The sequence below is a fragment of the Tetrao urogallus genome, assembly GCF_951394365.1.
Source record: "Tetrao urogallus genome assembly, chromosome: Z".
NCBI lineage: Eukaryota > Metazoa > Chordata > Aves > Galliformes > Phasianidae > Tetrao > Tetrao urogallus.
This window is the reverse complement of record NC_136816.1, coordinates 47,120,371-47,146,495: the sequence shown is the minus strand read 5'-3', so window position 1 is coordinate 47,146,495 and position 26,125 is coordinate 47,120,371. Positions and strand designations below refer to the sequence as shown.

Below are 26,125 nucleotides of genomic sequence, written 5' to 3'. Positions count from 1 at the left end.
CACTTTCAACAGTGAAGGCTGTTCCTGTGGATGTTGATCATTAATTCTCCTGCTCATAATCAAATGCAAAGTTCATTAATCAATTCAAAACAATGGTAGCAGTAGTAATAGTAGCTGTAATGACAGTCGTAGTGGTAGTCATCTAAACTAGGTTATCAATGCTTTTAAAGTCAGGTTTCTTCTCTAAGGCGTATGTGTATGTATCCAAACTTAACTTATAGCAGCTGGAAACATGGACAGTCGCCTTTGCACTGGCATTCTTGGAATGGGATGAAAAGGTTATTAGAAACAGTAACAGAACCAGAGCACTGCTTTTCTCTCTCTGCTGAAGTCACTACATACTGCTATCTCCTTCTTTCCTACCAGGTTGGCTTTGTGTTAGTTGGAATAAGTTCCAGTGCTATATTTCAAGTGCCTTAGGCATTGTGGGGTAGGATTGAGCGTGTGTGCATTTGTGTATCCGTGTGTGTGTCTGTCTACACGTTTCAGAGTGGCTTTGTTTCACATTTAGCTGTCTATAATGAAATGTATGGCAGTAGAAGCAGAAAATAAGGGTAGAGTGGGTAGGACATACAAACAAACCATAACCACTGGTCAGCAGCACAGTCTAATTGTGCCTATCTTCTTTACATGGCCTGAACAAGAGGGGACAGAATGAAGAGAGAATACAGGAAACATGGGACATCTCACACATCATGTGAGAAAGAATAGAGAAATTATTGCCTTTAACACTCTACCTTCAGAAATACTGAAATGCCCTATTTTAAATTTGACAGTGTTTGTTCATGTTGGGTTGTCTTTTTTCTGCAGGCTTTAGCTGCTTGAGAGTGGTATATATTTGCTAGCTTGAAATATTCAGTCAAGATAAACCGATTGACACTATTTTGGCTACAGGAAATGTATTGCCATTATTATGAAGTAATTGAGAATTTACTAAAACCGTTTTTTTAGGTATTGTCCTTCCTGCAAAAATGATTCTAATGAAGTTGTAAAGGCTGGAGAAAAGCTCAAACAGAGTAAAAAGAAAGCAAAGATGCCATCTGCCAGTACTGAAAGCCAGAGAGACTGGGGCAAGGTAGAGTGTATTTTAGAAATAGCTATTACTCTAATTGTTCATGTATGTGCTACATCTGTAATTGTATATGCACTACACAAAATTCAGTACTGGATTGCACAGACGATAAGACAATGTTGAATCCTGCCCACTGTCTATTGACAGCTGAAGAGGTGGAAGAATTATTGAGTTGACTAGAGGTAAAAGCAAAAAGAACAACAACTCCCAATCCCCCCCAAAAACTGTAAGAACACATTACTTAAAACATTCCTTTTAACAATTCTTAATGCATTTTAATGTATGTCTTTATTGATTAGATTTCCTGACATCTGCCTCTCATTTTGCAACTAAGCTTCAATACTATAGTCCTAATTCATTCTGTTGGATGTATTTTTAGGGCATGGCCTGTGTTGGTCGCACTAAGGAATGCACTATTGTTCCTTCAAATCATTATGGGCCCATACCTGGTGTTCCTGTTGGGACAACTTGGAAGTTCAGAGTTCAGGTATGTTGTTTCAGTGTTATCTGTAGCTGAATTAAGAATAATAATATGTGAGTTTGACCTTAACAGAAGTTTAAATTGATAACCAGGACAAAGTAAAACAAATATATTACAATACTGGAAGTGATGACAATTGTAGTGTAGTAGAAGTGTACTGATTTTACAATACAGCTAACAAGTAGTCTTTTAAAATATCTGAATCCTGTTTTAATTAGGATAGATAAATTTTACCTGTTAAAACTCAAAGTAGGACATTAGTGAACTGTCATCCCATTTGGAGGTTTAGGCTGTGGATTTCAAAAATAGTAGATCATATAACTGTAAGTAGACTCTGATTTGTGGTTTTTTTGTTGTTGTTCAGACGTAACTATGTTCAACTCTTCATTTAAGTGGATGAACATCTTAAACCAACATAAGTCCATACTGCTAGATAATGATCTGATCAATCAGAATTTGCTACTTCTTATGTACTTGTTTTCTGTTGCAAGTATTTATTAGGGTTTGTGGTAAACTAGATGGGTAAAAAATCTGACTGGAAAATAATGTCACCTGGGCTGAAAGGGCAGTTAATTTTCCCAGTCCATTTCACATGCTGGTTATAGAACTACTGTGGCAATACACAGAGAGACTGAATGTTTATCAGTATGGTGATAGGCACTTCATTTGTATACATACAAATAAATATAAATACATACATGTATATGTGTGTTCTTTATATGAAAAAGGGGTGGAAGAATCAACTTTTTTTTTTTTTTGCCATTGCTAGTTTTTGTGGTTTTGAGATGTCCTACAGTAACTACAGACTTTACTGTGGTCTTATCTGCTATCTCCAGTTTTTAATTTATTTTTGATTTTTCGCTGATTTGGTCAGGAAATGGATAGTTCTTCATTTTCAAAATCAGTTAATTCTTTGTCTCTTGCATGTGTTGTGGATGGTAACTGAGTGTTTTCCATATTATCTGGAAGAATAGTGAGGTGGTTTTTTTTCTGTATTTAAGGAGGAGCATCACAAGCTTCTCCTGATTTGTTTTTTAAATCTTTCATCACCTGCTTTCTTATGAGAAGAAGAGAAATGTTTTATTATTAAATTGTTAGAGGAAAACACTTAACAGAGTTTTTCTCCAGTTGAGGTGTCTTCATACTGTCTGAAGAATTCAGGATTTGGGAGATTGTGCAAGTTTTAAGGCTGATAAGGTTTGCAGCGCGTATTTTCATGGCAACAGTTTTTAGTTTCTTTTCTTTATAGAAACCAGAATGATGAAATTGAAAACTAATCTAATTGATTCTTTCTCACCTTAATGTAAATGCTACCATTAATACAAAGATTGTTATTAATTAGTCTTGTACTGTAAAATTATTCTGCTCATTATTCCAGTGATTTTAACAGACATTTAATTGATTAAGAAGTAAATGCCATTATGCCATTTTCATTCTTTGGGATATTTTGTTGACCTCTCTGTGTTTTCAGTTTTTGTTTGTTGTATTTTTTTTTTGTTTGTTTTGTTTGTGAAAGGAATTAAAGTAGTTATATTTTTACTAGTTTCTAGATTAAGCATGGTTTCATAAATAAGGGAGGTTTCTAAAATCAGATAACAAGAAGCTTCTGAAGTCCACTATGCAAACTGAAAATCTCAAAACCAAGTTTTTTCACTGCTTGAGCAGTAATTAAAGCTTTGAGTTCATATTTCTGTTAGAAGTTCCACTGATGACACAAAAGTTGATCATTTTCAGATTCTAGTGCTAGTTGGAAAAAGGAACAGAATTAGATAACTGCTTTTGCCAGAAACTTGAGCAAAGTAAGATGATTTTGTGTATCTATGTGGTTGTAACAGAGAGCAAAAAGCAATTATCACTTTTACATAATCATTTAATTTTTGTACAAACCAAACCATTCTACTTAGTCTAAAAAATAAAGGATTGAAATGTTTTCTACATAGGCATTTAAATTGCACTTGTATATTTCTCATGACCAGTATTTTTTATGAGAAATAGGTTTGTCTCAGCAGATCCATGAGAATTTTGAGTCTGTAGTTTCTTTATTTTTTTTATTTGCTTAGTTTTTCATGACACAAACTCTCTTTTCCCTAGAGGGAAAAAAAAAAGTATTGCCTCTGGAGAGAGCATCTGAAGAGCATCTTTGGCATAAATTACTTACCAGAACTTATCTTTGGGGTGAATCATCTAACAGAAACCCAGATTTAATTTAATAAATCCCTGAAATGAAAGAAGGGAGGGAGGAACAAATGAAAGGATGTTTGATACAGCGGGAAGGAGGATCGCGATAGTGAGGCCTTTTTAATCAGCAAGCACATAAATATTCTGGAAAAATTATCAAATAACTGATGAAGTTAGGTGAGAGTTCTAAGTTGTCGTGCATAGTAAGCATGGGATGGGGAACAGTTTTAACTTCATATGAATTGTGTTGGGCTTCCAGCTACTGTCATCATTATTATTTAGGAGAAAAATCTTCTAATAGCTAGTTTTGAAAATATGCCATCTTAATGCTCAGTAGTGATGATTTAAAAAAAAAAAAAAAAGGTAAATCAAGAGTTAAAATATGATGAAAGGAAGGACTAGGAAAACAGCAGATACTATCATCAGCAGCAGTCAGAACTATTATGGAATGGAATGATTTAAAATCAGCTGAAAGACTTTTCATGTGTGACGTTAGCTAAAATGATGCAGTGGAGGATGAAGTTTGTGAAATGAAGTTTGTACAGTATGAAAGACATAATTATGGAACAACATACATACATACTTCTGTAATACAGAAGAGGGGTCATCAGAGCAAAAAAGATCAGGTGCCTGACTCAAATGAAACAAGCTAGTTGAAGTTCATAAAACAAGCAGTACTCTTCTCTCTTAGGTACTATAATTCGAGAATTTTTAAGAAGTTGAGGAAGCCAGAGCCACAGACAGCTAGATGCTGAGAAATTGTACAAGGAAGTATCATTGTATCCGTGCATATTTTTCATACTGTGCACAGCTGCCTTCTCTTATCTGTTGTTAGAAACAGTATTTTTTGCCATCTGGACATTTTATCTGATCTGTTGTAGTATGATAAATGTGCAAGGCTGCACCAAAAGAATGTAAACTCTTAAAGAAGTTGCTTAATTATACTGAATGGATAAAAGGTTATAGGATTGAGAGGGATTGAATCAGAAACAGATGAAACCTAGATTTGAAGGAGTATGGGCAGATATGAAGGAGGATCGTAATTGCTTTTCTGCTGTTTGTCTTACTTCTATTAATTGTAAATTTGCATAATATACTGAGAAAACATGTAATATAACATGCTGTCCCCTTCTTAATTCACAAAGAGTTTTTAAAATGTAATTTGAAAGTAGCAAATATATGGTTAATACATGAATTTCTGTGGGAAGTGTATCCCAGCAGGCTTTACTGATGTTGAAGGTTTATGTTACAACAGCAGCTCTCAGGTGGTCTGGTTGCAGGTTAGTTGCATATTCATAACCTGAGATTAATCCTGGTTGGATATGAGCTATACTTTATTGCAGTGACTTCTTCTCTTTCATTAGGCTGTGTGATAGTATTCCTCTGAGTTGGTCACAAATTACTGGGTAGCATATTACTTAGTGGTACCTGACGCAGTGATCTTTACATAGGTCACTGTGACTTTCCGTAATAAACAGATACGTAATGTTACCAAACTGGCAGATCTCCATTTTCACTGAATTTTTCTAGATGACTCTGCAAATGGACTGTAATAGTAAGTCCAATCTTAAATACTGCTTACGGAAAGAATAATGGAAGATTTTTCCAGAGAAGAAAGTATGTATTTTCAGCTTCCAGTGTCACTACTGCTGTACATTGCCCTTCCGTTTTTTAGGTGACCTTACTTTTGGCTTTTCTTCACTAAAAACAAATGAAATTATCACCTTTAATGGCAGTTTTACATTAACTGTTTACACCTGTACAATTTTTTAAGCTGAAAGATCGTTGTTAAAATGACTGTAGATGGCTGATTAGTTGGATAAAAATGTTAGAAACTGCTTTTTTCTGTTACCAGGTGAGCGAAGCAGGTGTTCACAGACCACATGTGGGTGGAATTCATGGACGCAGTAATGATGGAGCCTATTCACTTGTATTAGCTGGAGGATTTGAAGATGAAGTGGTATGTTGTTTATTAAGCAATTGATTTTGCTGTCTAATAATACACTAATGTTTGCAAAGATAGAGGATTATGAGCCTTCCTGCTTGTACAAACATGACTGTGAGAAGAATAACCTCTGGTAACAAATCAGAAGTTCTCAGTGTTTTGAGGAGAAATACACATATTTATGGGGGAATGCTTATGTGTATGCTTAAGCAAAAAAGTCAAGCCAAATTTTACGTCACATAGGGTAGTTAAATTTCAGTATGCTTTCAGGGTCTGAATTTGGCATTATTCAAAAATTTTAATTAAGTGCAAGTTCTACATTTTATGTAGACGTATTACATTTTTTATTGGTTTTAAGTCAGATAGATGCCTCATTCTTTGGATTTGTTTACATAATGTGTTTATTTTAATGAAGCAAGAATGAAAAGTTTCAATGAAAGATTCAATGAAGTTTTGAGGCTCTTGACTCCTACTGGTAGATGCTTTCAGAACTTCTTGGGAAAGTCTCAGTAACTGTTATTGCCATCCCTAAAGTTGCTGAAAATTTTTCTACTTTGGTGTTACCATCTAAATAGAGCAACAAAAACAATTGTGTTGCTAAACAAAACAGTAACCGTGTCCAATTTTCTTCTCATTACATTGACAAACACTTCTTTAAGAATAGATTGCCATTCTCTGCAATCAAATGATGTTTATAAAGCTACATCCCTTCCTGCAGATCTCTTCCACAGGTGGGATTTTGAATCATGCATCAGGGGAAGAATAAAGCAGTAAGCAACCTGTTGTTTTGACAGCATGTGTAACTGGTAGTTGCCAAGAGAAAGGTTCTGGAGAAAGAGATAAGCATCTTAAATAGCGTCAGAGTGTAATGTATTTTTGGCAACAGCACCTACCTTCTGATGCTGCTGCAAGATGTTGTCTCTGAACATGTCTTTTTGTTGAGCCAGTCATTGGAGGAGGTACTTCGTGTTGGGGTACTTAAATATTTCTTTTGAGTCAACCCCAACCCAAGCTCTAGGACCTTACCTGGTGAATCCTAAGAATATGCTCAGTAACTGTAGCTGCATTGTTGGTATGCTGAAGATACTTATTTACTTCGAGTTGTGTGTGTTTGTTTGTTTTGGTGTTGATACTGATGTTCTCTTATATCTGCAGCTATAATTATTCAGTTAGTACTGTTTAATAAACTTATTTGGATCTTTTGCATGCCTTTTCCAGTTCAACAAAGTGGTATTATGTTAATATGGATTTTGTGGACATTTAGGCTTAGCCTTGGTGACATACTTGTTTTTCAAAAAGAATAGTTGGGGAGAAATATTACAAGTAATACCTAAAAGTGCATATGAATGTCAGGGTTGTTTTTTTTTTAAATCACTTTTCTGAACAAAGGTGCAAGGGAAATAATTTTTATTCCCAGGTGCATTTCTCCTCAGATTTTTCTTTCATATCCCGAATTTTAATTTTCAGTTTACTTCCATTTCACCTGTCTCTTGCGAAAAGGTTGAAGTGAAACTCGTACATGAATATCCAGAGAAAAATAAGACTATAAGTACCTTCTTTCCTCCTTTGAAAATTTTAAATGAAAATTTTGATAAAATCTGCTTACTTCTAGCTACTTTATTGTATGTAATGAACAAAAGAGTGGCAGCTCTTATATGAATTGCAACAATATGACATAGTTAACTTGTGTGTAAATTTTCACAAGACTGAGAAATAAATGCACTTTGAAAAATTGTTTTATTGTAGAGTTATAACCTTATTTATGTACTATTTACACAGTCTGCTAATGTGCCGTCTTAATTCTCTTCTTGAGGCTTTAATTATTGTATGTAAAGAGCATCATGACTAACAGAATCTAGAAATATGAGTGGTATAGAGCTTTATTATTTATTTATTGTAAGTCTTACCTGGATCTCTTGAATTCAGTGTGAGCTCTCCTGAAAGAGAGAAATTGAGTCCTAAACAATTTTTTTTGTATTATCTTTCCTTGCTATGTTACCAAGGAAACAGTTCCTTGCAGATTTTCTCTCTATTTTACACCACTGAGAATCCAACATAATAAGTTCATCACAGCCTTTACACTATTCAACTGGATTGAATAAAGAGCTGAAAACCTCATGTCCGATGCCACGAATCCTGCTGTTTTCAAATGCTGCCTTGTTTTCGAGGTTTCAGGGCCGAACTAGTTTGGTACCCTTGTAACTCAGATGTAACGTGAGATAATTCAAATGTCTCATTATACAATAGACACTAAATATATTTCTTCTCACTCTTAATTATTATTCACCCACTCTTGCTACCTCTGATACTAAAGGTGTTCTTGACATACTCTGTTGGATAATAGCTTCACCACTCACTTATTACTGGTATTTCAAATTTGCAGAACAGCTCGTATTCTGTGACAGTCTTCTGTCCACCTCTTCTGTTATTCCATATTGCTAGTTACCACTCCATACAAGGTGTTAATGCTAAAAAATACATTTCTGGTATCATTTTCTGAATTTCATTGTCCTATATGTACCTACATTATATCCAGAATTATTTTCACATTCTGATAAGCCTTAGTTTGTTGCAGAGAAACTTTCGGTCAATTTTGACTATTAGAGCTATGCCTGTCATAGTAATCTTATGTATCTATCTGTCTGCTGCTTTTCTGATTGGGTGTAGAACCTTTGTTAGTTCTGCTCCTATCCATGTTTTTCCAAAGTTCATTTGATTGCTTCTAAAACACTGAAGAATATTTAAAAACATTGAAAAATAATTTTGAAATTAGTGTTTTCTTTAAGAATACCTTAGGTAAAGGACAGAGACCTTTTTTCCAAAGAATTCTATGAGAAGAGAACTACAGACAGCATATTTCTTTTTTTTTTAAAAAAAAAAGGATGTTTAACTAAACATTGGCAATGTTAATTTCCATTTTTTAATCTAGTTTTACATTGTGTCACATGAGTTCTGATCATGAATGACTAATTTGCTGAGATTCTTTCTTGCTGTATTCATATATTTTCAAGGAAATGTTAGTTATATTAGTATCATCAGTCTATTCCCTTCGTAAAATTTTGAAGGATCAGTATAACTCTACCAGTCTTAGTTTTTCCATTTTATCAAGCCACAAGTTTCCCGCAGGACTTCATTTTGCATGAAAACTAATATGAAGTTAATTCTTACGATGATAATCATTTATAATATTATTATGATGATAATCATTTATTTGAATGTAAGAAATAAAATAAGAATGAAAATAACATTCAAATTCTGTATGTAGAAACAAACCTTGGCCAATATGTCAATTTGGTTTCCTCAACGTTGCAAAAATAACTTATTCAGTTCTTAGAATGGGCTAATTCATTAAACAAATCAGTCTCTGTTCTTGTTATTATCACCACAATCATCTTTGTGTAATGTGCACATTTCTTTTGCCATTATTTATTTAGCAGTCATTGACAAAAGACCAAACAACTCAATTCTGTGATATCTTTTTAAATGCAATTTATTTAATGTCCTTGCTTAATAAATGCCTCTTGTCTTTTTAGTCTTTCATTCTTTTGAAGTTGTTTCATACATTTTCCTTGTACAACACAATTCTAGTTGTGTTTTGTTTGCTTGTTTTTTGTTTGTTTTTGCAGATTCATTTTGGAGATAAGCAGGCTGTTTTAGGAGAGGGTAAACTAGAGTTTATACAATATTTTTGTTAGGTTTAGAGAGGTGTTTTGTTTTTTTTTCAACTTGGTGATAGCACATGCTTTTTTTTGCATCTGTATGAATCTTTAGAATGAAATGCTTCAACTGAATTTCTTTTGGGTTTTCCCTACACAGATTAGGTAATTTCTATAATTAATTTATGGCACTGTACAACCAACATTTCTATTCCTAATTTTCCTTTGTTCTGCTGTTGTCAGCCATGAAATATCTCTAACAGTCTAGCAATGGATTCATAATGTCAGGATTTTAATACTGTTAAGAAATTGACTGAGTTGTTCAAAAAGTTACTGTAAAAATTCATGGAAACATTACTTTCCTAAGAAGTATTTACTTTATACTATTGATTCATGCTTTGCACAAAATTTGTGTCTCCATGAAATATCATTTTAAATAATTTATCGTTCTAGAAATTCTTGAATTTTCTCAGGGTGGACTGACTTTCTGTTTCGAAGGAAGTGAATAACTTGATTTTGATCATTCTTTTTGTACGTGGCAGAAGATGGCAGAAGAGAGGTTGATCAATTTATCTTGAATTTAAAGAAAATTCCCTATAGGAATTCTACTACATAACTGCCTCCGCTTAAAATGTGAATCTGAATGATTTTAACCTCTTACTAGTTCAGAATACCTGAAGTAGTTTAGTTCTACCTGAACTAAACTATTCATATACTAAAGCATCTAATTTGAATTTAAGTACACATGGCTCTGACTTTAGAGCTCAGTCCCTTGCACAAACTGAAGTGATTTCTCCAAGCTATTTATGATGTATTTTGCAAACACTATATTCTTGTAAACTAAAAAAAGGCTCTACTTAGTGCTTCACCACTTGGGAGAATGGGTCATTAAATAAATGTTTTATTTTTCAAAGTAATTTTGAAAATTACTGTGAATGTCAATTTTTTCAAGGCAGGCAGTTTTTTCTAATGAAGATTTTTGCAAGTATTGTAGGACAGTGATAGTGAAACAGAAAACATGTGCTTCCATATCTTGGAGTATATTTTTTGTCTGTAAGAGTAATGAGCAAATGAAGTCACTTTTTAAAAAAAAATTTAATTTATTTATTTGCTTCAATTTGGAGTGTTAAAACCAACCTTCTTGCGCAGGATCGAGGAGATGAATTCACTTACACTGGGAGTGGAGGTAGAGATCTTTCTGGCAATAAAAGAATTGGAGAGCATTCATTTGATCAGACATTAACACACATGAATAGGTAAGTTTTGCAAGTAAAATTAGGAAGTATTGCAAAACCTTTGCTCTAGTTCTTTAATTAGAACAGACTTTCTGTGAAATTTATTTTGTTTTCTATTGTACGTGCTACTCTGTGAAAACAGTGGTGCCTCTTGCTGTTAAGAGGTGTTTTATCAAGCATTATATTCTGTTGGTTTCAAGAAACATTTGCATCTGAATGAAGCAGGCTGTTGTGTTGTTGTCACAGCCATTAGCCATGTCTCTGGTTGAAATTGTCCCAGCGTTTTCTTCAGGCACCTTGTTTTAAATTAGAGAAGTTTGTCAAAATTCTTGGGTAGAACTTCGAGGTTATTCCAGATGTTTCTATCAGACTGATTTATGAAAATTCAGTATGAAGAGAGAATGCTCATTTTCCCTTGGAAAAAAAATCTTTCGTAGTTAGATAGTCTGTACTTCCATTGTAGTATTGCAGAAAAAAATAAGGAGTTAAGGTGCTGCATTATAAAAAACAATGCTTTAAAAAGAGCGTTTGTATCCAAAGAGATTAGTTAGACATCCTCTTATAGTGTTTTTGTGCCCTTTAAAAAGGCTACATGAATATAGGTGCATGTCTGTTAAGTAGCTGACCACTTAACTCTGGGGTGCCAGAACTGACTGAGACATTTGTTTGCTAGGCTTCCATTTTGATGTGATGTGCTGCTCTCAAGCAGAGTAGAGAGGAATTATTTCTGGCTTTTTGGTGGCATTTAGAGGTGAGAGAGAGAGAGAGACAGAATGGTTAAAGCTGGAAGGGACCTTAAACATCATCAGGCTCCACCCTCCAGCCGTGGGCAGGGCTGCCCCAAACCACCTCAGGCTGCCCAGGACTCCATCTGGCCTTGAACGCCTTCAGGGTTTGGGCATCAACAACCTCACTGGGCAGCCTGTGCCAGAGCCTCACTGACCTCTGAGTAAAGAATTTCCTCCTAACATCTAGCCTAAATTTCCCCCCCTGTAGTTAAACACTGTTCCTCCTTGTCTTATCGCTGGTAGACTGTGTAAAAGTCTATTATCTAAGTGTATTAGACTGAAGTCTTCCCTGAGCCTTTTCTTTTCCAGGCTGAACAAGCCCGGAAATACAGATGATGCATAAAATGATGAAGGATAAAATGATGCTTGTCCTTGAGTTAGCTGCTGTTATTTAACTCCTGCTCTAAGCTGTTTATATGCTGTGTGAGGAACTTCAGTTGCACAGAGATTATTGGAAAGTTTTGGTGCTTTTTACTATATAGCATTTTTTGTTATATTCGTTATTTTCATGTTTGCGCTTAAAAAGTCTAAAAATCTGTTGTTACTGGGGAATAATGATAACGTTTTCCTTTCTTTGTAATTTCTCTTACTTTTCTCAATACTACCCAGGAAAGAGTTATTTTTAAAAATGAAGGATATTAAATATGAAAGGAGGATTTTTTTAATTGCATTTACATATATAATCTGTATTTTCATCTTGGCCGTTGGCAGCAAGATATTTTGTGTTCCTTTTTTTTAATTGTACATGTAACTTATTGCATCCATCAGTTCTGCACTTGTTGAAGGTTATACTTAAAAGTTCTGTGCTGCTTGATAAAGCAAAATAAGTATCAGAAATAGATATGATATAATTACACTATTTCCCAGAAATATTTTTTATGAAGCAATTTGATATATCTATTTTTAGGGCACTGGCTCTTAACTGTGATGCTCCACTGGATGATAAAAATGGGGCAGAGTCTAAGAACTGGAGAGCTGGTAAGCCAGTGAGAGTGGTACGTAGTTCAAAGGGACGGCGGATCAGCAAGTATGCCCCAGAGGAAGGCAACAGATATGATGGCATTTACAAGGTATTTTGGTTTCTACAAGGTACAACATCACATTTTTCTAGAGCTATTTTAGAAAGTTTTGTATGTCTTACATTGTAAATTCTTTGCCATTACTTAAAGAATTCTTTTAACTCCAAGACAGCATTTTAGCCATAGTTCACTCTGTAAAGTAGTGAAATTAGTCAGAGTAGTGATAATAGAATGTAATCCGTAATAGTTTATATGAACTTGAATACGTAAGCTGTACATGCTTACCAAATGATATTTGCCAATGGAAGTCAGATAGCGTCCTCACTCCTTCCAATTGTGCTGTAGCTTTTTGTATGTCCAGAATCTTCTCAGCATCTGAAATAGATACCACTGTGTTTATCAAAATCAAAAAAACTTTTGCAGGTAGTAGAAGAGCTGCTTTGTAGTAATGTTTGACTTAGTTTTTTGATTTTTTTAATTGAATAATGCAAGTGGGAGTACATGCACACACTTTTGGCTTGTGGTAAAGTAATAACAGAAATTCTGTATTTTTCTGTAGGTGGTGAAATATTGGCCAGAAATTGGAAAATGTGGATTTTTAGTTTGGCGCTATCTTCTGAGGAGAGATGATGTTGAGCCTGCACCTTGGACTTCTGAAGGAATGGAGAGGACAAAGAAGCTGGGTCTGAGTGTACAGGTTTGAGTCAGGATCGCTCAGGAACTGTTTTGGTTTCTTTTCCTCAATTCAAGTAAACAAATTCCAGAATAGAAATCAGTTATGTTAAATCCCTATTTTTTTCTTGTACTTCACAGTGACAAAATCAGATACCTACAAAACGCACAAAAAAGTTATCTAAAGACTGGGAAAATCCATCTAAACAAGCAAAGCAGAAGGAAGTTTTCTGTCGTAGCTGTGAAATACTGTGCATATATATATGTGTGTGTGTACATATATACATATAAGTATGTATATACATTAAGAGTTTGAATCTAGTGATAATTTTCCTGGACAGTATTTTTTCAAGTAATTGTTCTTACAGTTGAGTCTATCTGAGAAATCAAAAGATATGTGCATTCGTATGTTTTTCTCTATGTGTAGCTGAGGAGCTCATATGGCTATTTCAGATGTAAAAATTAACTAACCCATAAGGACTCAAGCCTTTTCCACCGTGAAAGGTGGAAAAAATCACTAAACTTTCTTTTCTTATCAAGGCAATGGTTTATCATATTATGTATCATCATATTCAACTTTGCCTTTGGAGAAAACTTTGTGTAGTTCATAGAATCATAGGGGCTGGCCTCTGAAGGTCATTGAGTCCAACCTCCATGCTGAAGTAGGTTCTGTCGTGTAGGTTGCACAGGAGATCTTCTGGGCAGGTTTTGAATATCTCCAAAGAGGGAGACTCCACTGCCTCTCTGGGGAGCTTGTTCCAGTGCTTTGTCACCCTCAAATAAGTTTTTCCTCATGTTTGTATGGAACTTCCTGTTTTCCAGTTTATCCCTGATACTCCTTGTGCTGTTGCTGGTCACCACTGAAAAGAGCCTGGCTCCATCCACTTGACTCGTGCCCTTCAGATATTCATAAGCATGGTTAAAATACCTCCCTCGACCTTCTCTTCTCCAGGCTGAAGTCCCAGGTTGCTCAGCCTTTCCTCACCAGGGAGCTCCAGTCCCCTCAACATCTCTGTGGCCCTCAACTGGACTTTCTCTAGAAGTACCCTGACTGCCTTGAGCTAAAGAGCGTGGGACTGGACACAATTCTGTCCTGGCCTTGCCAGAGCAGAACAGAGGGGGAGGATAAACTGCTTCAGTCTGCTGGCTACACTGTTTAACGTACACAATTAGAAGGGCATAGATTTAGATGTCAGTTTCCTTTTAATACAGTTCAATCTAGATTAGATCTTTTAACTTGGCTACATTTTCTGGAAAACAGACACTACTTTAAAACTTTTTTCCATCATGTAGGATTTTAAAAATTATTTTTAAATTATTTCAATATGTTGTCATATGGTTTTAGAGTCTTTTAGAAATTAGTCTTGTTCATATTTGGGAATTTCTGTTTGCCAGTGGGTTTTGTTTTAAATCTGTGCTTTTTATTTTAGTATCCAGAAGGTTATTTGGAAGCGATGGCTAGTAAGGAGAAGAAAGATAAGGTTAAAAAGCAAACTGTGAAACAGGAGCCAACCAGCCAGAGTAATGGAAACCAGAAAAGAACAATTGATGATGGTATTTCTTCTTATTTTTTTAGCTTTCAGCAGTGGAGTCTGTCATGTTGTGTTTATTGAGCCAGTAGCACGAAAGCTTCGCAGAAGCATGAAGTTATTTGGAATACTAATGTAAATTGCAGTGCATATTCTGTAATAAAGTAGCAGCCTAGGGATCCTGAGAGTTTATTTAGTACTTGTAAGGCTTTTTTCCTTTAAGCTCAGTAGGAAAATGAACTTTACAGCTCAAAGCAGTGCTGAGCTGAAGTGACTTTGAGTAGGCATTTGATTGACACATTTTACAGGTGTAGTTCATTTATTCCCTTTTAGAATCAGTTTTGCCTTCCCCTGTATTAATTTAGACTAACACGAAGATATTACTGTGTTTGATGGTCATCATCTTGAGCAGGTATTGAGGAACCTACAAATACACCTAAAGCCATGAGAATGGGAGATGGAGGGAAAGGAGAAGCTTTTCAGCTGACCCAAGAACAGCAGTGGCTGATTAGAGAAGATTGTATGAACCAGAAACTGTGGGATGAAGTACTTGCTTCTCTGAAGGAGGGACCAGTATGTTTGCTGCATGCTTAGATTTTTATTTTTTACTTTTCTTTAGAAAAGTGCTAGGAGAAATCTTTGGTCTCTCTTAAGACATAATTTGCTTGTTGAACGGTTGCTGAATACAGATTGCTTCTAGCATTGTTTTTATTTGTAAAGCTTTGATTTTGAAGTATTATAGCAGTCTAGTACCAAATCCTTGTAGGGTTTGCTGTTGATAGCTTGGCACCTCCATAGTAGAGGTCTTCTTTTCTAAAAAGCATTAGAAGTGCTTTTTTCCTCTTATTATAAAGTTAGAACCTTTTGTCTCTTTTCTGTTCAATGTTTATAATGATTGAAAAGAATTTCAGTTGAAAATTGTTGGTAAGCAGTAGAGATGCACGGTTTTAAATGGAGAAAATGGCAATTTAAGAGCAGTTGAGTTACTGAAAAGTCGTTTTTTCTACAAATTCATACCCATTGTTTTAGTAAGATCTCCATTTGATTGCCACTGAAGGCAATAGGAATCACTGCAAACATTGGGTAGCTGCTATGACAGCTTTTTGGTGGAAACCATCAACTGTTTAATTAAATTTGAATAGAGATGTGGCTAGAATTTTATTCTGGTGAGAAGAAGGAAGATGGTGTATGTAGAGGTGTGGTAAATGTGGGCAAAATGCAGATAACAGAGGGCGTGAAAATTCCCTTTATGTATCTTATCAATATATACTTGATGCTGATTGTCTCTGGTAGGTAATTCAGTGTTGACTGAGTCTTGAAGATTACTCTAGAAGAGCTGCAGTGAAAGCAGTCTCTTTGCAGAATGAAGTTACGTCTAACCATTTTATAAATTAAGCTTAGCAACTTACAGTAATCCTGTAATCTTTTTACTTACTGGTAAGTGAGTTTGGGAAGGGAACAACAGCGGGGTTACACAAGAATCCTGCTGTGAATTAATCCACAGATTTCACACATTTTCAGAGGCAAATGAATTTATCATTTCCTCGGCTTAGATCTAAGAGTTGAATTTCACACGAAAATTCATAAACGTTTTAAATGTATATAGTAATTACCAAAGCTGGGCAATATAGTTTTATATATAACATATATAATTAAAATAAAAATACTTTTGTTCGTGGTTTTGTTGTTGTTGTTTTTGCATGCCTTTTAATAGTTTGTCTTTTTTATTCCTTTGCCCTACATTAGAATTTTCTGAAGAAACTGGAACAATCCTTTATGTGTGTCTGCTGCCAGGAGCTGGTTTACCAGCCAGTGACAACAGAGTGCCTCCACAACGTCTGTAAAGTAAGAAGAAGCTTGGTTATGCTCTGGGCTGTCGCCCTGGCTCTGAAACTCCAGACAGTGGAGCCAAAATGTATTTTAGAAAGATGATAATTACTGCCTAGAATTCTGGGCAGTAACTTGCTGCATGTTTGCTTTCAGTGATTGCTGTGTAATTTTAATTTTATGTAATAATGAGTGGAAGTGAGCTTAGTATAAACCCAGATGCGATGAGTTGGGCTTTGCATTGCTGTCATTCCACTGTGATCAGAGGAGGTATGTTAGGAGCTGTTTTAGCCCAGGAGTCAGATGTTGATAGAATAACAGTAAAGGAACTTTCTGTAGGTAAAGAATTAAAGACGGATTGTAAAAGTGAGTAACATTTTAACCAAGAGTTGTTGAAAGGATGCAGAGTAAATACCAGAAAATTATTTGGGTTAATTAGAAACAACTCTATCACTCTGAATATGTCTTTAAGGAGTAACTGAGTTTTGTCAGATGAGGTGGATGAAGGCTGTGTCTTAAGCACTACGACCTGTATATACATTCACTTTATGCTTGATGGGAATGTCTGGAGTACAGTTGCTGTCAAACAGGGATGCTAGAAAACAGCTGCAGTTGTGGCTCTGATTCACAGGAAGACATTAATGGGAATATCAGCAGGGTTGTGTTTTAATCCTTCCCAGGCTCTGTGCTTCGAAGTTCTTTTCTTAGATCACTTTAGTCACATAGGCAAAGTTGTGCCCCAAGGGGCTCAGTAATTACTTCCTCTTTTTTCTGGAAGTACAAAAAAATCGTGTCTTTAGTTTATGGTAACTCCTTCGTTTTGGCTGACGAAGCTGCTAGTGTAAAAGAGAATTCCCACAATTCACTCCTCTTTTGTCTGTCCTAGAGCTGTTTACAGCGCTCCTTCAGAGCTGAGGTCTTCACCTGCCCTGCCTGCCGCTACGACCTGGGGAAGAGCTACACCATGGTTCCTAACAAGATCCTGCAGACCCTGTTGGACCAGTTCTTCCCTGGTTACAGTAAAGGACGATGATGTGCTCAGATGCTTCTGAACTCCTCCCAGTGACTTTATAGACAGTTAAGGAGAATAAACGTGGGAAATTCAACAGTGGACCAGCCAGCTTGATGGGACTCAATATGTTGTCACATTTTGAAGCAGCTCACCCTCTTCCCCTCATAGCCATCTTTTTGGTGTAGTGAGATCTCTTAATTCTCGGCTGTCTTTTAACATCAAAGGGTAGTTTGGGCCAGTTAATGAATAGTTTTTAAAGAAAAAGATGAAAAGCTTCAGCTCCCACTGGCCTAGCTGATGCTTGATTTATGATTTTTTTTTTTTTTTTTTTTTTTTTTGTAACTACCTCAGGACAGAGGAAAATAAATTATGGGGATGACAAAAAGTTAGCAAATTTTTAGCTACACACTGCCTCCTGAATAATAGTTGTGCCTGGTCCGTGTAGTTTGATTTACAAAAAAAAAAAGAAAAAAAAGAAAAAAAAAAAAAGAAAGAGGAAAAAAAAAAAAACAAAAAAACCAACCAAAACCAAAACAAAACCCCACAAAAACAGCAAAAAACAGAAACAGCACTTAAGCCAGCTGGAGTAAAGAACAGCAAATTATGTGGTGTGCATAATCCTTTTTTGTCTTTTTCTTCCATTATGCTGTATTTTTTTGCAAGAACAGGCTGATTTTTAGTCTATTTTTGTGAGCTTCATTGTGCTTTTCTTGTATCTTATGCAAGTTGACTACTAATGACTAATGAGAACAATATGAATGCATTGTTGCTACATTAGTGTAAAGTGATCTGTGTTTTTTGCACTTAAGGAGGGTATTCAAGCCGCTCTAGTTGTGTAAAAAATATTTCATATAAAGAACTGCCACTTCTGTATTAGTTAAACTGTATGCTTTTAGTAAGTCTTGTATCAGTGGCAATACATCTACACAGCATTGAAGGCAGTGCTAGCTTGGAGAGGGTTCAAATCGCTTCATATTGTGATCTGAAATTTTATATACAATATATCTCCCCCAAATATACCTTATTAAATATTTTATGATTCAGAAAAATCGCTAATTTTGTTTTCACTATTATCCTCTTATGTAAATTATATTTTTATAGCAGATTTTTTTTCCAGATTGCTACATACTTTCTTTAGGTGGGTGGCTTTTTTTCTAAGCTTTATATTCCTGACATTTATTAGTTATTTTAAAAAAAAAAAAAGAATGTTAAGAAAACAACAACCCAACATGTGTACTCCTGTACAGCAGCAGCTGTCATAAAGCTGCTCTGGTCTCTGCTGAGCATCTGTCTGAAGGAAAGCTGGTGCTGGATTGCACTCCATGTGCCAGAGAGCAGTAAGGCCGCCCTGCCCGCAGCCTGGTGCAGTTGGGTGCTGCCCTCTGGTCATTCATAACCACTCACTCAGATGTTGGTGATATTTGGCTTTTTCATGGCCAAAAGTCAGTTTAGTGGCCTACTCATGTCATTCCAATGAACTTACCCTTACCCTACCCCCATTTCTCCTCAGGAGGCCATTAGCATACCAAATGTTGGTAGTATCTCATAATGTAACAAAAATAAGGTGTTGTTGAGCAGTTTGGCTTTTTCTGTGCTTATTAGAATGAACATTCTTTGTGCAGTAGGTGAATTTGTATTAAGCATATGCTTCATAAAAGCTATAAACAGTCTTACATCCTGTTGAATTCTGTGTTTTACAAAGTGGTAGCTCAGCATTTTATGGGGAAACAGATGTAGTTCAACCTCTGTAAGGATGGTATGCATTTTTGCAGTAAGCAAAGATACTTTTTTTTCTGTTCAATAGCTTTTACCAATTGAGAATTATGTTTAGTAGCTATGCACCATTTGGAGAGAGAAAGCTCTTACAACTGTGCATAGGAACACTTGATTTTTAATTTGTGCCCCAGTCTAACATGAATGTTGGTAGCATTCTTAGTATTTATTATGTGAATGGTTACTTTTAAGTGAGTAGTTCAGATTTATGTTTGCAAGTCTTATCTTATAAAAACTTATTTTTAATGCAGAACAATTAGTAAATGTCATCTTCTAGGAAACGTGGTTATTTCTGACTTCTGTTAATTACTTTATTGTTATTGAGTTTGCTGCTGATTTACCATCAGCTACAGATTTGTCAGTTTAAAGACAACAGTGGAGATTTCATTACTTGATACAAATGTGTAAAAAAAAAAAAAAAGATTTTTAATGTCTTTATCAGACACAGTTAGCAGACATCATCAGGCACCATGAAAGTGCCTCTTTACCGAACGGTAAAAGTAATTTGGGAAGGCTTTGTACAGTTAGCTTGGTAGGTCCGAATGCCTGTCTGTTCCTCACACTGCAAGTGGTGCTTATGGCAGTGTTTTGGTGTTTCATATCTTTTTATCTCTTCCCCCTTCCCCAGTGCTACAGCAGTAGCCTGAAGAATAATTGCCTTTTCGGAAATAGGTTTTACATTAGAAAATTCTAATTTTCTCTCCATATGTAGACGTTTGGGGACCTATGTGCAGATAAACCTGGCCCAACCTTCCTTTAATGGAAGCCATTCCTATCATCTTTTGTTCTGTTTTTCTGGTTAACTAATTCCACATGAAAGTCCTATGGAAAGTAATGTAAACGTTGCAAAGCCAAAACAGAAGAAGTGCAGTACTTGAGGTGCTGCTGTTTGTGTCCCTTCAGAGAGAGCCCCTGGTCATGACTGCGTGTACACCTTCATGAAGAGGTTGTGTAGTTCCTGGTTGTAAAATGTAGTGCTCTCTTGAGTGTTACCAAATCCTGCTTCACATGGCCATATGAGGCTGTCACGGCTTGGGAGCCCGCTTGTGTCAAACAGAACTCAATCTGCACAGACCAGCTCCTACATTACTCCAAGTCATAGAATCATAGAATCGCTCAGGTTGGAAAAGACCTTCAAGATCACTGAGTCCAAGCATAACCTAACCATACTACCCTAACTAACATCCCTCTGCTAAATCATGTCCCTGAGCACCACATCCAAATGGTCTATAAACACGTCCAACCACCTCCCTGGAAAGCCTATTCCAGTGCTCAACAACCCTTTCCTAAAGTTTTTCCTGATACCCAACCTAAACTTACCTTGGTGCAACTTGAGGCCATTTTCCCTTGTCCTGTCACCTGTCACCACTAAGAAGAGACCAGTCCCACTCACTGTAAGCACCTTTCAGATATTGGAAGAGAGCAATAATGTCTCCCCTCAGCCTCCTTTTCCCCAGACTAAACAGCCCCAGTTCCTTCAGTCTCTTCTCATAAGGCACATTCTCCAAGCCCTTCACAAGCCTTGTTGTCCTTCTTTGGACCTGCTCCAGCACCTCAGTATCTTTCTATAGTGAGGTGCCCAAAACTGAACACAGTACTCAAGGCGAGACCTCACCAGTGCTGAGTACAGGAGCAGGGTTACTTCCCTAGTCCTGCAATTCCTGATACAAGCCAGGATGCATTTCTTTGGTGTCAAGTGCACTATCTGTCAGTGCAACTAGAGAGCTAGGTTTTATAAAACATGACTTGGAACAGATTAGAAGATGACCTTCTTCAACATTTGAGTTCATGCTACTTAATTGAATATGGCATTATGCATACCCACAGGAAACTGGCCCGAGTGCACCATTAGCAGTCTTGGATTGCTAGAGTTCAGGTTTCGGATAATGTTTACACAGGGTGTAGATTTACAAAACAAAGCAAGCTAAGTACATTGAAACCAAAATCCTGAACAAGATATTTGAGAAATGATGTAAGGAGAATACTTTGTTAGACAAGATTTAACTCAAACTAAGCACTTCACAGTATACTGGAGAAGTTGTCTCATGCTTTCTCGGGAATAAGAAGAGAGGAGTAGATGGAACTACAAGGAAGAATTGATGTGATACAGACAGAAGGTAAGTTTGTTACCACTCAGTAAACCTAATCACTGCAAATGACAGATTTATCTCAATCCCTGCCAGCATTTTGCTTCATGTAGAATCTGTTACTGCTGTGGCAGTTCTGACAAATTAGAACTTCAGACTCAGAAGCCTCAGTTCCATACAAAAAAAACCAGCTTAAGAGTTAAAATTCAAAAGGTTATGATACTTAAATTCTGACCAACTTTATTAGAATACTAACATTGGTAGATAAAAAACAGCACAAAATATTAACATTAGCAACGCTACCGGTAGTACATGAATTAAACAATCTACTTCATCTGTTTTTACAGAATATAAACAATTAGTCCTACAGTTAATGTTTATTACTATAGCTTTACGCATCTGCACCTTCTCTAATTTCTGTAACCCTATTTTGTATACCACATCACAAACTGGGAGTTAACTGTTAAAGCTTTAGCACAAAGCAGAGAAAATGCTGAATCGAGGCAACTTCAACATCAACTGCTGTGGAACAAACACGTTTTGTTCATACCTACTATACTGATTGTATTTACATTTTGACTGAGTGGTGATTCAATTAACGAATGTGGTAATTATCCAAAATATACACAGTATATAAATCCCCTATCAGGTCTGGGAGGAAAAGGCCATCCTGATGGACTCAGAAACTCGAGCTGGAAGCAGTGTTATGAAGAAGCTCTCTTCTGCTCAGAGAAGGGAGATTCGTAGGCTTCCATTGGTGGGCAGGTACAAACCAGATGTTGGTCTCCATATATGTCATCAATGCGAGCAATCGTGGGCCAAAACTTGCTTTCAGGCTTCACAAAAGGCTGTATGCAGAAGTAAAAAAAGCAATTATTTTAATTGTTGCACTAAGCAGCTGCGTAAATGTAACAGACGCCTGAAGTTTCAACAACTAAAGTTGGAGTGTGAAATCAAGCCTCCGGTGCATTTTCAATCCCATAAAGTCAACAAGTATGTATAACAAAAATGGCAGTTAGTTAAAGGAAAATTTAGATTCTCGAAAAAGTGCATCTCTGTCCTCTGACCCGAGCTTGCAAAGAAGCAGTCATGAAATAAACAAACTGTGATCCCTTGAATTACTGGCTAATGGGCGGAAACCAAAGAAAAGTGAAAGAGACTATCAAGATCTGCGCTGTTCATTGCAGTAATAATTTACATTTTAAAAAAAGTAAAACAAATATAATAAGGTGGTAAACTTCCTAAGTGCAGTTAAATTGTTCTTCTTGGAAACAGTACATGGCAATAAGGCAGATGTAAAGTAGATGCAGTTCAGTTTCAGGTGAGAAAAGTTACTGACAAAATTGTGGAAAAAGCAGTTTTACACAGTGCTTCCAAGAAATCAGATACATTGCATCCCAGTCTGTCCTCTGTAGCTGACTTGCATTGGTGCTGCCTGCCCCATGCTGCTTTTCCATTTCATCAAACCCTCCTCTAAACTCCTCATAGCAGAGCACTGAACATTAAATGTGGTCTCTGTTTTCAGAGGCTGTGGTGCAGTATGTCTGAATTGAAGGGACTGGAGCTGTAACTTGCTTCCACCAAGAATAACCAATATCCAAGTGCTGACATTACAAATCCAAGTTCACATTTCCCTCACGTCTAGAGATTTTTTAAAGATCTTTTTCCTTGTCTTGAAAAAGAAAACTTTAGAACTGCTGTAGAGCTCACACAAACAAACTGTGTAATGGCAAAAAGTACTTTGAAGTGTTTATTCCTACCAGACTAGTTCTTCTGCAATAGATCAGAAAACCACAGAGCAGAAAGCAAATTCATGCATTACCACATCACTAGCATTCCATCGTTTACTCACCAGTGGGAATGCTGCCACTTCTCGGGAATAAGGGCGATCCCACTTTGAAGAAGTGACACAGTTCAGAGTATGTGGTGACATCTGCAAGCAGAAAGGCGTGTATGACATGAAATTACTGGATTCAATTGAACGTATCTGTGAGATTCTTCCTTAAGATTCACATCATTACAGAAAAAATAATACAGACTGCTGTCTGGTATCTCCTTGAGACACAATGTATCTCGGGGGAAAAAAAGAAAAGAAAAAAAAAAGGAGTGGATCTAAAACAGGAAGCCAGCCAGTATCTAGATGCATTCCATTTTGTCCAACATCACCCAAGATGTGAATGTGCTTCCAGCTTTTCACCACATTCCCTCAGTATTTAAAAATTCAGTGCAGCCTCACAACAGTTAACCAGAACTTGAGCCTGTAGCAGTATTGTGCCATAGTAGCTTAAGTAATTCATCTGGTCTTCATTTAACTGTTAGCTTTAAGGTCATTTCACTTCCTTTCTTAAATCAAATAAATAAGTAAGCAGTACTCCTTCACTAATTTAAGATGGTCCCCAAAAGTAGAGATCATATGCTTCCTTCAGTAACTTTCTCTACTGTGTCTGCAAAGTTTGAGCTTTTACTTTAAAAAGTCAGAATTCCAGGTTATGAGAACTTTCAAGGTTTCTAAAGAATTTCAATCTGTAACCCCTGCTACTGCACTGCCACACAGCTATTTTCTGGAGTACTGAAAGACTGGGAAAGGGGCTTAAGTAAGTCTCAAGAGTAAAGCTGGAGCTGGCAACTTGCTCTACGTGTCTTCTTACCTTCAGAGGGTTAACCTGGGGGTCCATCCTGCCCTCCTCTATTTCAGCAATTTCCTGTCGAATACTGATCATTGCATCACAAAACCTGTCCAGCTCTGCCTTGTCTTCAGACTCTGTTGGTTCAATCATGAGAGTCCCTGCCACTGGCCAGGACATGGTTGGAGCATGAAAACCTGAAAACAGAATCAGTCACTGACAACGGGTCATAAGCCAACACATGCACAGCTAGCAATGGATTCAAAATTCAGCCCTTTAATCTTTACAGGAGTGAACGGATGGATTGGTAGTGTACAGACAGATTTTAAAGTATTTAAAAGACAATTTTATTATGTTATTTACGAAAGGGTTTAAAGTTATTCACTGATAATGAAATGATCTTAAAAACTGCGCTTTTTGCTCTGTTAGTTTTTAACTCAACACATATTATTTTTCAATAGTATCACAGAATGTTTTGTGTTGGAAGGGACCTTTAAGATCATCTAGTTCCAACTCCCCTGCTGTAGGCAGGCACACCTCCCACTAGACCAGGGTGCCCAAAGCCCCATCCAGCCTGGCCTTCAGTGCTTCCAGGGAGGGGTATCCAGAGCCTCTCTCTGTGCCTGTTCCAGTAAGTCATCGCTCTCATGGTAAACAATTTCTCCCTGATATCTAGTCTAAATCTACCTTCTTCCAGTTTGAAACCATTTCCTCTCATCCTGTCCCTACATGCCTTTATAAAAAGTCCCTCCTCAGTCTCAGGTACTGGAAGGCCACTACAAGGTCTCTTTGGAGCCTTCTCTTCTCCAGGCTGAAAAGCCCGAGCTCTCTCAGCCTGTCTTGTAGGGGAGGTGCTCCAGCCTCCGAACTTCAAGAAGTTGGCATGGGCCCACCTCTCATGCCTGTCCAGGTCCCTCTGGATAGCATCCCTTTCCTCTGGCATGTCAACTGCACCACTCAGCTTAGTAGTGCCTGCAAACTTGCTGAAAACTGGATCCCACTGTCCACGTCCACTACAGAGATGCTCCCAGCACTGATCCCCAAGGAATGCCACTCATCTCCGGTCTCCACTTGGACACTGAGTCATTGACCACCACATTCGGAGTGCAACCATCCAGCCAAATCCTTATCCAGCAAGTCGTCCATCCACCAAACCCATCTTTCTCCAATTGGCAACTAGGATGGTGCGTGGGACAGTGTCAAATGCTTTGCACAAGTCCAGGTAGATGGTATCAGTAGCTCTTCCTTTATCCACTGATGGTGTAACCCCATTATAAAAGGCCACCAAGTTTGTCAGGCATGACTTGGCCTTGGTGAATCTCATCTTTATTTTCCATGTGTCTTAATAGGGCTTTCAGGAAGAAATATTCCATAATTGTTCCAGGCACAGAGGAGAGACAGCCTGGCCTACAGAATCATAGGTTCATTAGAGTTGGAAGGATTGTTAAAGGTTATGTTGTCCTACTCCCCTACAATGAACAGGGATGTCCACAGCTAGATTGCCCAGGACCTGATCCAGTCTGACCTTCAAAGTCTCCAGGGATAGGGCAGCAAACACATCTCTGGGAAACTTGTTCCAGTGCCTCACACTCTCACTGTAAAAGACTTTTTCCTTATATCCAAGCTAAATCTACCCTCTTTATGCTTGAAACCATTTCCCCGTGTTCTGTCACCACAGACCCTCCTAAAGAGTCTGTCCCCTTCTTTCCTGAAGCTTTACATACTGAAAAGCTGCTTTTAGTTCACCTCAAAGCCTTCTCTTCTCCAGGCTGAACAGCCCCGTTATTCAGGTTTATTGCCATTCCCTGCTGCTCACTTCAGTATTTGGTCCCTACATCCTCTTATCATATGCCAATGCAAGATTAATACAGATTTGTGCAGTAGGAGATGAATTAAAAAATGGGTTGCTTGTTATCATTTCTTTCCTGCAGTGCTGCTAAACACAGCCTTTAGGCTGCAGATCACATTCTTCAGAGCAAGCATACCAAAAACAACCTTGGAGTGCCCAACCAGTCATGTAATTGCAAATTGGGAGGGCAGTTTACAAAGGCGGGGAATAGCAGCAGGTTCTTCAGTAGTTATAACAACTTCATGGATGCAAAAGCTCTTTAATGAGCTTAATGAGCATGTTGAAAAATGATGAGATGATCAAGGCAGATTCATCATCCGTAAGAATGAGATGTTTTGGGAACCTTTCAGAATAGATTTGTGAATTTCTCATTTAGGC

General features: G+C 37.0%; 2 protein-coding genes across 3 annotated transcripts in view; one reads left to right on the top strand and one right to left on the bottom strand.

Annotated features, from left to right (window-relative positions):
* The window catches only part of UHRF2 (ubiquitin like with PHD and ring finger domains 2), a gene marked incomplete at both ends in the record, with an annotated part of 74,283 nt that extends 56,848 nt beyond the window's left edge, over positions 1-17,435 (top strand). Inside the window, 10 exons of one of the 2 annotated variants that reach the window (XM_079548475.1) lie at positions 952-1,075; positions 1,452-1,559; positions 5,587-5,691; positions 10,482-10,588; positions 12,263-12,425; positions 12,934-13,071; positions 14,477-14,600; positions 14,988-15,148; positions 16,322-16,420; positions 17,289-17,435. In XM_079548475.1, the coding sequence (XP_079404601.1) occupies positions 952-1,075; positions 1,452-1,559; positions 5,587-5,691; positions 10,482-10,588; positions 12,263-12,425; positions 12,934-13,071; positions 14,477-14,600; positions 14,988-15,148; positions 16,322-16,420; positions 17,289-17,435 (1,276 nt within the window). Of the gene's footprint in view, positions 1-951; positions 1,076-1,451; positions 1,560-5,586; positions 5,692-10,481; positions 10,589-12,262; positions 12,426-12,933; positions 13,072-14,476; positions 14,601-14,984; positions 15,149-16,321; positions 16,421-17,288 lie in introns of both variants that reach the window. The other variant, XM_079548474.1, reaches the window with a different exon arrangement.
* Positions 17,436-21,978: 4,543 nt separating this feature from the next.
* Positions 21,979-26,125, bottom strand: part of GLDC (glycine decarboxylase) — a gene marked incomplete at both ends in the record, with an annotated part of 30,119 nt that continues 25,972 nt past the window's right edge. Inside the window, 3 exons of the mRNA XM_079548270.1 lie at positions 21,979-22,122; positions 23,097-23,207; positions 23,923-24,095. Of these exons, the coding sequence (XP_079404396.1) occupies positions 21,979-22,122; positions 23,097-23,207; positions 23,923-24,095 (428 nt within the window). The remainder of the gene's footprint in view (positions 22,123-23,096; positions 23,208-23,922; positions 24,096-26,125) is intronic.